Source organism: Salvelinus fontinalis, chromosome 32 (genome assembly GCF_029448725.1).
Source record: "Salvelinus fontinalis isolate EN_2023a chromosome 32, ASM2944872v1, whole genome shotgun sequence".
NCBI lineage: Eukaryota > Metazoa > Chordata > Actinopteri > Salmoniformes > Salmonidae > Salvelinus > Salvelinus fontinalis.
In genome coordinates this window covers 7,395,658-7,407,432 of record NC_074696.1, presented here as the reverse complement: position 1 = coordinate 7,407,432, position 11,775 = coordinate 7,395,658, and the positions used below count along the sequence as shown (strand labels likewise).

Below are 11,775 nucleotides of genomic sequence, written 5' to 3'. Positions count from 1 at the left end.
CAGTAAAATGTGGTGTTAATTGATTGATTAACACCACAAATTAATTGATTGATTGATCGACGAGATCAAAAGATAAATTCTTGGGAATTACATAATCTGTCATTCCATTAGGAAATAAGATAATTCAGTGATTGTTTGACTCCAAAAGGGCATCTTTATGAAGATTTATTTTTTAAATTGTCTTGTTTTTCTTTCTCAACTGCAGTGACTGCTACCTTTTCTAACCTCTGGATGACCTCTACTACTAACACAGCCTTTTGGGCTGTATTTACAAAATCCAGCCGCAGTACACCCTTTGTCCTGAGGGGGGCACTGTTTGCACTTTCCTAGAGCAGACTAAGGGCTCTATTCTATCTGTGTCTCTGAAACGTTTTTAAAGGTATTTTCCGACTACGCCGCCATAAAGCGGTTACGGTGAAGGCAGTCTCCTCTAACGCTGGAACATTGTCTTTAAATTTCAATCACGCTCAACTTCCACGATACGGATTGAATAGAGCCCTAACTTGAGCTCTATGTTTTAGAAAAATACTCCCAAAATAAAAGCTTTAATTTGAAAGAAATGGGGACCAATGCCATCTTTTTGCAAAAATATAAAGGCCTTTGAAGACATTTTAACTCTGAGTTGACTTCTTAAGTGGATACTGTTTTGATTCTCTCTCTACTCTCATTATCCTCCCCCCCCCCCCCCCCCCCCCCATGTCTCTCAGGTTCTTGCAGTCCTTGCTTTGTTCGCCCGTCTTAGTCCCATTCCACAAGAATCCAGTCTTTTTCAAAAGGGCAATGGTGCTTCCACAATGTTAGACGTCTCCATTTCACCTGGAAAACAGTAGAAATAAGTTGAACTTAGAAGTCAATGCGTCCCAGTAGGCACCTTATTCCCTATATAGTGCACTACCTGTGACCAGAGCCCTATGATATGTTTGTGTGTGTGTGTGTGTGTGTGTGTGTGTGTGTGTGTGTGTGTGTGTGTGTGTGTGTGTGTGTGTGTGTGTGTGTGTGTGTGTGTGCGTGTGCGTGTGCGTGTGCGTGTGTGTGTGCGCGTGTGCGTGCATGTGTGAGTGTGTGTGCGCGTGTGTGCGCGTGTGCGCGTGTGCGTGTGTGTGTGTGTGTGTGTGTGTGCGTGCGTGCATGTGTGTGTGTGTGAGAGAGCGTGGTGTTTGTCTTTAAATAATTTCTAAGCATTCAATGAAACATAATCACTGCAAGATCAATTTGATGCACTACCTGCATTAAAACATTAATCAACATTGGAAATAAACAAATTACATTTACTTTACCCCTTGTCTTTTCAAGGAGGTGTAGTTATTAACATGCAGCAACAATCCTATTCTAGGTGTAGTGCTGGTGTTCTTACTTGCTGTCCTCTGTCAGTGCTTGCTGGCCCGCAGGTTGCGCTGTTTCTGTCTCTCCGTTAGCTTCTGTTCCCCTTGGAGACGGAGTGCTCCTCAGTGTAGAACACACAGGCTTCTCCAAGGTGTGAGCTGGTTTCTTAGCCACGGGTGGCGGAATTCTCCTCGGAATCCCAGTTCTTCCAACGTTGCCGTTAGCGACCGTGGAAGCCTTAGATTGTTCGGAAACGCGCTTGAGTTCCGCGGCTAGGCTCTGCTTTAGGCTCGCCTGTACCTCGGGGGAGGAGGAGGCAGGCGTTTCTATGACGACCTTCTTTGAGCTCCTGGAGAAGATGAAGCTAGCGGTGGCGGTGGGGGTCTTTAGCATCTCGCCCCCTTCTGGTGACAATGAGGATAACATTCCTGATTCACCCGCACTGCGACTGGGAAATGAGGTGGAGGATGGCATTCTAAAGCCTGCTGGAAGATTATCTCTGGACGACATGGCCGCTGTCTTCATTCGGATAGCTTCCTGCAAACTCATCGAGGGAGCGATGAGCGTCACTGGTGATGACTTCAGTGACGGAGTTGTGGATTTTAGTGACAGGGATTTCCGAATTGGTTTTTGGGGTGTTATGTTCTGAGATCCTTGGGTTTGGATTTGGGTTGAACTCTGATCCTGAGCAGGTGGTTTCCCACTGTTGGAATTGTTGTCGTCAGAAAGCGCTTTAACGTAGTCTTCGCCAACGTTGACCGATCTGAGACGTACCATTTGAAGCAGAGAGGGTGTGACCAGTGGAATGTTGGCATCTTCTTTGGGAATAGGGACACTCTTGTGCCTAGACAGAAGCTCTTTGCTCCTGGTCTCTCTGTTTGCCAAGCTAGGCTGTCTCCTGAAGATCATAGTGGGTTGGTTCTCAGTTGGGAGAGGGGGTGGAAGTGGGGCACTGTTAGGGAGCACAGAGGGCATCTGATCCTCAAATTGTACAGGGGGAGGGAGGGGGACATTGATAGGAGGTGGAGGAGGAATACTTGATGGGGGCACCAAGGCTGTTGTCATTGGTGGAGGAGGAGGAGGAGCTTCCTGGGGTGGGGGAGGGACATCCTCTGGTAAGGGTGGGACTTCCTGTGACTCAGGAGAAGTATCTGTTGGTTGAGGGGTGGCTTCTTGCATTGTGATTGGTTTCTGGGCAGATTGCTCGACCTCTGCCTCTTTTTCATTGGGCTGATGTGGAGAAACGATAGCTGAATCATCTGAAGGAATTAATTGTAGCTCAGCTGATTCAGATTCCTCAAAGCTGGTTTCATCAGTTGGGATTGCATTGGAGTTCAGAATCACGTTTTCAGGTTTATCCTCTTTTGGCTCCATTTGAGCCGGAATGGGTGAAAGATCTGCAGTTTCCCCATTCACAGTTGCTACAGTGAAACCATTCACGGTTTCCTTAACATCCTCCCCATCCAGAGCTACAATGGACGCCTCCTGGACATCAGCGACTGCGTTACATGTCTCCACCACGTCTGGCAAGCTCTCCGTCATGAAGGGAGGGGGAGGAGGTGGAAAGTCCATCTCATCTGGCTCATGAAAGACTGAATCTGCTGGCTCCTCTGGTGGGGGTGGAGGGGGCCAGCAGGACTGTACTGTGGGAATCTCTTCCTCACACTCCTCCTCTACCTCTGGTGGGGGAGTGGCCACAGAGGAGGGCGGTGCCTTAGAAGGAGGTGGAGGAGGGTGGTGGGCAGGGGGAGGGGAGGCTGGAGGAGAGACCCGGTTCACTTTGGGAGGCTCCACGGCAAGGGTCTGTGTAGATTTGGTGGGACTTTCCTTTTTAGTGTTTTCAGTAGCACTCTGACCTTTGACCTCCTTAGCTGCTACCTCAACCTCAACTTCCTTAGCAACTACCTCAACTTGCTTAGTGACTACCTCAGCCTGTGGAGAACACTTCTCACTCTCGCTGGGTGACTCTACCTTCACTGTGACCTCATCAAATGGCGACTTTTGTTGAATATCTGCTGTTAATTGAACTTTAGCTTCTTTTCTAGGAGTACTTTTCTTCATGACAGGAGGGGGTTCCTTCTTTGGAATCATCGTTAAACTAACTTGTGTCTCTAGCCTCTCTTCTTGATCCTTGACCTGTGCAACACTACTACTGCTACTACTTCTCTGCTCCTGCTTCTGATCCTGGATCTCTACACTTGCTTTTACTTTCTCTGCAATCACCGCCGGGCTTCCTTGTTCTTTCGTTTGACTTTCTGTGCTCTCGGATACCTCAGGTGCCTGCTCTAACATAGGCTCAGTCTTGTCTTGGTGAACAATGTATTTGCTTTCTGATTTTGTCAAAGTAACTTCTTCTACCGTAGCCTGCTTTTTGTCCGAGCCTTCAGACTCCTTGCTAGCTTTAGTTTGAGGTTCCTGCTTTTGCTCAATCATGGCAGCTTGCTCTTTTAGTTCCTGTTGCTTCTGGAGCTGTGCTAGCCTGTTGACATTGGGGCAAGGCCCGCACAGCAGTTCGAAGGTGTGTCTGTTGTGGGCCCAGGTTTCCGGGGGTGGCGGGGAAGGGGCTTTGATGTTCGGGGGTGGCGGAATGTTAAGCAGCTCACTAATCGCCATGGATGAAGAGAAACGTACCGGGGTCACCGTTTCTGGATTTTCTATTCTCATAACAGCCGGGGGTAGGGTGGCCGGCTGAAGAGGACTGAAGCTGTTTTTCGAGGCCTCTTGATTGACGAGTTCTGAGGTGACTGAAGACAGGGAGGTGAGGGAAGAGGAGACCGAGGCTGCAGAGAAGGAAGCTCTTGAACCAGATCGTTCCGGTTTGACGGGATACTTCTTCTGTTTACCTGGGGAGACGGAAGGGAGGATCCCCTTGGGGGAAAGTGTCGGCGTACCACTCTGGCTGGAGTACCCACTGGAGGGGGACATGGTCCTTTCAAATGTACCCTCCTCTGAGGGGGCCTTCTGGGGGGAAGAGCTGCTGGACACTGGCCCCTCTGATTTCCCACAACCTCCTTGGGAGGCCTGTGTGGGACTCAGAGGACTAGAGGCTGTGGAAGATCTTGTATCATCTAAAGAGTTAAACCCAGATGAGTTGGATACAGGGACAGAGCTCTTTGTGATTTCTTTGTAGAGCTCTTTAGAGATCTCAATCGTAACCAAGCTTTTGTCCTCAGCAGCCTCCAACTTCCTACCCACAGAGTCACTGAGGTCTTTAATCTCCACCAGTCGCCTCTTTATCATCTTCTCATGGTGCAGTGAGTTGGTTCTCCTGGGGGGAGCCGGGGGCAGCTTGGTCTTCACAATCGACAGACAGCGAGAGAATCTGTGAGAGTCTCCTCCAACATCGCTCATCTCCCCAGATCCAGATAGACCCTCCTGAGCGGTCGCAGTACCAGTACCCCTACTGGTGCTGCTGACCCAGCTAGCTGAGTCAGCACCAGGCTGCTGCGGCTGTCTCTCCTGCCCAACGAGGCTCACCGTCTGTGGGTTAGCAGGTCCGAAGCTCCCCTTCGTGGAGGAGATGGCGGAGGAGTTGGACTTGATCGTCTCGGAAGACTGCGAGTGGCTCCAGCTGGATCTCAAAGTCACTGAGTGTGGGGTCTCCTTAGAGCCATTGTCACGGGAACTACTGTCACCATGTGAAACGCTGGCTCTGCCTTCATAGCAACCTTCACCGCCCGACCTCTTCGACGACGCAGGGCTGGCCGACAACCCGGACGCCAGGCAGCTCCTGCTGACGGTACGGACGGTTCCGTTACCGCTGTTTCCACGGGTACGGCTGGTGCTGCGGTCAATCTGTATGATGTCTACGGAGACCGGCAGGTAGGCGTTGGGGATAATCTTAGACATGTAAGTGGCTTGGGGAGAGATGGACATCACCGGACCCTGGGTGGAGGCAAATACAAGGGTCAACATTAGGAGTCATACAATGTAGAGAACTGCAGAGCTGTCATACTATTTAGATATACTGTAGTTTGGCCAACTGTGGAGCTGGAGGCCATTTTGCAGCCTCAGCATTCCATTCTCTTTCAAAAATTTTCCGCTGCCGTTGTTGCAACCCCTATTACTAGTCTGTTCAAACTCTCTTTCATATCGTCCGAGATTCCTAAAGATTGGAAAGCTGCTGCGTTCCTCCCCCTCTTCAAAGGGGGTGACACTCGAGACCCAAACTGATCCATCCTGCCCTGCCTTTCTAAAGTCTTCGAAAGCCAAGTTAACAAACAGATCACTGATCATTTCGAATCACACTGTACCTTCTCCGCTGTGCAATCCGGTTTCCGAGCTGGTCACTGGTGCACCTCAACCACGCTCAAGGTACTAAACAATATCATAACCGCCATCGATAAAAGAGAGTACGGTGCAGCCATCTTCATCGACCTGGCCAAGGCTTTCGACTCTGTCAATCACTGTATTCTTATCAGCAGACAACAGCCTTGGTTTCTCAAATTACTGCCTCGCCTCGTTCACCAACTACTTCTCAGAGTTCAGTGTGTCAAATAGGAGGACCTGTTGTCTGGACCTCCTGGCAGTCTCTATGGGAGTACCACAGGGTTCAGTTCTCGGGCCGACTCCTTTCTCTCTATATATCAATGATGTCGCTCTTGCTGCGAGTGATTCCTTGATCCACCTCCATGCAGACGACACCATTCTGTATACATCTGGCCCTTCTTTGGACACTGTTAACAAACCTCCAAACGAACTTCAATGCCATACAAGACTCCTTCCGTGGCCTCCAACTGCTCTTAAATGCTAGTAAAACTAAATGCAACCTCTTCAACCGATCGCTGCCCGCACCCACCCGCACGACCAGCATCACTACTCTGGATGGTTAAGACTTAGAATATGTGGACAACTACAAATACCTAGGTGTCTGGCTAGACTGTAAACACTCCTTCCAGACTCACATTAAGCATCTCCAATCCAAAGTAAAATCAAGAATCGGCTTCCTATTTCGCAACAAAGCATCCTTCACTCACGCTGCCAAACATACCCTTTTAAAACTGACTATCCTACCGATCCTTGACTTCGGCGATGTCCTTTACAAAATAACCTCCAACACTCTACTCACCAAACTGGATGCAGTCTATCACAGTGCCATCCGTTTTGTCACCAAAGTCCCATATACCACCCACCACTGCGACCTGTATGCTCTCGTCGGCTGGCCCTCGCTACATATTCGTCGCCAGACCCACTGGCTCCAGGTCATCGATAAGTCTTTGCTAGGTAAAGCTCCGCCTTATCTCAGCTCACTGGTCACCATAACAACACCCACCCGTAGCACGCGCTCCAGCAGGTATGTTTCACTGGTCATCCCCAAAGCTAATACCTACTTTGGCCGCCTTTCCTTCCACTTCTCTGCTGCCAATGACTGGAACAAATTGCAAAAATCGCTGAAGTTGGAGACTTACTTTAAGCATAACTTTAACTCACTAACTTTAAGCATCAGCTATCTAAGCAACTTACCGATCGCTGCAGCTGTACACAGCCCATCTGTAAATAGCCCATCCAACCAACTACCTACCTCATCCCCATATTGTTTTTAATAACTTTTTTGCTCTTTTGCACACCAGTATTTATACTTGCACATCATCATCTACACATCTATCACTCCAGTGTTCATTTTCTAAATATTAATTACTTCGCTACTATGGCCTATTTATTGCCTTACCTCCTTACTACATTTGCACACACTATATAGATTTTTCTATTGTAGTTTGTTTATGTGTAACTCTGTGTTGCTTTTTGTCGCACTGCTTTGTCTTTATCTTGACCAGGTCGCAGTTGTAAAGGAGAACTCGTTCTCAACTGGCCTACCTGGTTAAATAAAGGTGAAATAAAAAACATGTCAACCATTCACAATTTGATCTTAGTTCTAAGTCCAGTGGTTCAGATAGCTTGGTTTAACATCTGCATCAGATGATCTTGGTTTAACATCTGCATCAGATGATCTTGGTTTAACATCCGCATCAGATGATCTTGGTTTAACATCTGCATCAGATGAGCTTGGTTTAACATTCGCATCAGATGAGCTTGGTTTTATTAACATTCGCATCAGATGAGCTTGGTTTAACATCCGCATCAGATGAGCTTGGTTTAACATCTGTATCAGATGATCTTGGTTTAACATCTGCATCAGATAAGCTTGGTTTAACATCCGCATCAGATGAGCTTGGTTTAACATCTGCATCAGATGAGCTTGGTTTAACATCCGCATCAGATGAGCTTGGTTTAACATCCGCATCAGATGATCTTGGTTTAACATCTGCATCAGATGAGCTTGGTTTAACATCTGCATCAGATGATCTTCGTTTAACATCTGCATCAGATGAGCTTGGTTTAACATCTGCATCAGATGATCTTGGTTTAACATCCGCATCAGATGAGCTTGGTTTAACATCCGCATCAGATGATCTTGGTTTAACATCTGCATCAGATGAGCTTGGTTTAACATCTGCATCAGATGATCTTGGTTTAACATCCGCATCAGATGAGCTTGGTTTAACATCCGTATCAGATGAGCTTGGTTTAACATCCGCATCAGATGATCATGTCATTCCAGGGATGCCATTTAACAGACACTTTTATCCAAAGCGACTTACAGTAATGTGTGCATAGTTTTTCGTTGACACTGAGTGTACAAAACACCAAGGACACTTTTGTAATATTGAGTTGCACCTGCCCCTTTTGCCCTCAGAACAGCCTCAATTCGTCGGTGAATGGACTCTACAAGGTGTCGAAAGCGTTCCACATGGATGCTGGCACATGTTGACTCCAATGCAGTTGTGTCAAGTTGGCTGGATGTCCTTCGGGTGGTGGACCATTCTTGATACACACTGGAAACTCTTGAGTGTAAAAAATCATTGCAGTTCTTGACACAAACCGGTGCGCATTGGCGCCTACTACCATACACCGTTCAAAGGCACTTAAATATTTTGTCTTGCCCATTCGCCCTCTGAATGGCACACATACACAATCCATGTCTCAGTTGTCTCAAGGCTTAAAAACCCTTCTTTAACCCATCTCCTCCCCTTCATCTACACTGATTGAAGTGGATTTAACACGTGACACCAATAAAGGATCATAGCTTTCACCTGGATTCACCTGGTCAGTCTGTGTCATGGAAAGAGCAGGTGTTCCTAATGTTTATACACTCAGTGTCGATGACCCCAGCAGGTTCAAACACTGCGACAAACACTGTTCTGAACTGGACTCACCTGTGGCTCCTGGAGGAAGCTGGGGAAACCAGCGGAGCAGGACGTGCCCGGCACGGCCAGAGACTTGGGCCTTTGGGTGGAGGAGAGACGAGAGTCCAGTCCCCTGTGGTGGCTGAAGCCCTGGTCGTCCCTGTATACAGACTGGAGGTGGTGTCTCAACAGCTGCTCCTCTCTGGATGCCTATTTTAGGATGAGTTCAGTTGTAATTATAGTATAAATATATTTGCATGAGGCAATAAAAAAACAAACAATTTTACTAATCATAATCCGATGTTATGAGATACAATGTAACTACAATTCTGTCATGCAAGTAGCTGTTGGTAAGAAAAAGTATGACATTGTAACCAGTAGCACAAAACAAATGTACTTGTCCAAGTTACAAGGCTGATTTTTGATACAGGCTCATATGAAAGCCTCACCTCCAGGTCTGAGAGGTGTACCCTTGCCCCTTCGTAGTTGGCTAGAGGGGTCTCTCCGTCGACGGTGGGGATGACGACCACACCTAGTTGGCCGTCACTACCCTGTCCGACAGAGCCGTTAGAGAGCTGGGAAGGAACTTGGTACGCAGAGTCACTGTGAAGGGCTAGAAGGGGAATAGAGAAGGGGAATAGAGAAGGGGAATGTAGAAGGGGAATATAGAAGGGGAATAGAGAAGGGGAATATAGAAAGGGAATAGAGAAGGGGAATAGAGAAGGAACACATCTTATCACCACCTACTATCCCCTAATTTAAACATGACAGAAGAAAGTACCATCGATTTGACTTTTTGTCAATGTGCCTAAGAGTATTCATTCAACATAATTCTTATGATAACTTTATTTACAAAACCCTGGACCTTTTATTGGTCTGGGTGACTTTTTTGTAACGTGAAGCTCAGAGTAAAGCTAGCTGTCATCCAAGGACTACATATGTACCCAGCTCTCTCTGGACCTGCTGTGGTATGCCCATGATCGTAGTCCTCCTGCTCTTCCTCTTGTCCAGTCTCTTCACTGGGTTCAGAGGCTTGAATGTGGAACCTGGAAGGATAAGAGATGTTTTAGAGGAGGGAGAAGGATTAGATAAGGGATGGATGTGTTGGGGGTTTTAAATGCATTTTAGGGATATATTTAAATTTACTGTGGGGGGGGGGGGGGGGGGGGGGGGTCGGGGTGGTCCAAAATAGGGGAGGGTTTGCAAACGTTTTTTACCATTTTTTTTTTCTTTGGGAGAGATGTGTGTTTTTATTTATTGGGCACAGGGGATGGTAGTGTTTTTTCTCCCTTGTTTACATTTGCTCTTCTGCTCATATTTTCCCTATAAACAAAGGCTTCACTTACTTTTGATATCACCCTAATAAAGTTTTGAAATGTTTGTGAAGGTTTGATATGGTGTGATTATTATTACGCTTCAGCTACTGCAGACCTATGATATGAAGGAAGTACGTCCCGGAGCTCCAACTGACTCCGACGGTTGAACTTGAGGTGAGGAAGACTGTTTCAGCCTTACCAGAGTTACTCTTATAATCTAACAATATAATGCTTATCTTTATACAAAATATTCAGATCGAAAATTAACAAATTAGCCTCCTACTGTACGTCTTTATCTATACAGCAGACGCAGTAGCCATATGACATGAAAATAATGTAACCTTTATTTAACTAGGCAAGTCAGTTAAGGACAAATTCTTATTTACAATGACGGCCTACCCCGACCAAATCCAGACGATGCTGGGCCAATTGTGTGCTGCCCTGTGGGATTCCCAATCACAACCGAATGTGATATAGCCTGGATTTGAACCAAGGAATGTAGTGACCTATCTTGCACTGAAATACAGTGCCTTAGACTGCTGCGCCACTCAGGAGCCCACTTAAAAAATCCATAAAGAAATGCATGTTGATGTCGGCGAGATATGCTGGTGATATGCTATCTGGGGTTAGGCCTAAGCCTCTTCCTTTAAGTATATATACAGTATATATATATATATATATATTGAAATGTTAATATTAAAATATATATACTGAAATGTTAATATCATACAGTGGACACCTAAGCCTACAGGCCTATGCATGCAATGCCCTGATACATTTAGCGCTCAAATCTCTTGACCACTGAACTGTGAGGTAAACAATTATTGTTTTAGGAAAGAAGCCTAAACCCCCCCCCCCCCACCCCCCCCCCCCCCCCACCCCCCCCCCCCCCAAAAAAAAAACGATAAAGTTTTGCATAAGCTACACATCGAAACATGAGGAATAGTGTTTTTGTCATTTGTTATTGGCTGTTTTTAAGAACATGTAAATGTGGCTCATTCGGCCGATATCCCTCGTTTATTTATGCTGCTGGCTTCTCCAGGTTTGATCTGAATGCATATGAATGTCCGGTAAATTTCTCAAATGGCCGGTAAATAAAAATATTCCCTGTCATATTGTCCGGCTCCAAATTTTCCAAAAGGGAACTCTGAAATGGCATATTGTTTTTATGAAGATTTTGTAGGTTTTGCATGAAAATCTACCGCCAATATGACAGAAACCTAGCTAGTGCGCTAGTCCAGTGTCACTTTTGATTATGCCTGCACATCATGGTTCAACCAGCAGCCCCGGCTATTTGAAGAATAAGCTACCAGCCAAACAAGCTTGTATGAATTGTTCCTCATGAACTTCCCCTTATACTCATCTGGAGGTTGAGCATCTCTATCTATGTAATATCTCTGTATCTATATAATGTGTCTGTATCTATATAATGTGTCTGTATCTCTGTTATGTGTCTGTATCTATGTAATGTATCTGTATCTATGTAATGTCTCTGTATCTATATAATGTGTCTGTATCTATATAATGTGTCAATCTATGCAATGTGTCTGTATCTCTGTTATGTGTCTGTATCCATGTAATTGTATATGTGTATGTATATGTAGGAACAAACAAACGGAATCAATCCAAACTGAGCAGTGGCCAATTGATGAACAGAAAGAGACATCTGTTACAAAACACTAAAAAGTTGTATGATATTTGGATATTGTCAAGCCAAGCCTTCGATACTGGGTAAACATACACGGTAGGGAAGGATGTACGTTCTGTTTGTCGAGATTTAACCGTCTATTTATTGTTGTGTGGAAAATGCAAACCATGATATTGAAGTGCCTGAAGTCGTTATGATTTGTTTATTGGTTGTGTCGGAGGAAAAATCATCGCATATCTTTTATATAATTATAAACATGGCATCAATATGTTGAAAATCTGATTTCCTCCTAGCTGTACATTGT

General features: G+C 45.9%; 1 protein-coding gene across 3 annotated transcripts in view; it reads right to left on the bottom strand.

Annotated features, from left to right (window-relative positions):
• Positions 1 to 689: 689 nt before the first annotated feature.
• Positions 690 to 11,775, bottom strand: part of LOC129830670 (uncharacterized protein KIAA1522 homolog) — a 100,869-nt gene continuing 89,783 nt past the window's right edge. For all 3 annotated transcript variants that reach the window (XM_055893268.1, XM_055893269.1, XM_055893270.1), the window contains 5 exons: positions 9,452 to 9,553; positions 8,957 to 9,120; positions 8,538 to 8,717; positions 1,355 to 5,208; positions 690 to 816 (listed from right to left, as the gene is read on the bottom strand). In XM_055893268.1, the coding sequence (XP_055749243.1) occupies positions 813 to 816; positions 1,355 to 5,208; positions 8,538 to 8,717; positions 8,957 to 9,120; positions 9,452 to 9,553 (4,304 nt within the window). In that variant the 3' untranslated portion in view covers positions 690 to 812. The remainder of the gene's footprint in view (positions 817 to 1,354; positions 5,209 to 8,537; positions 8,718 to 8,956; positions 9,121 to 9,451; positions 9,554 to 11,775) is intronic.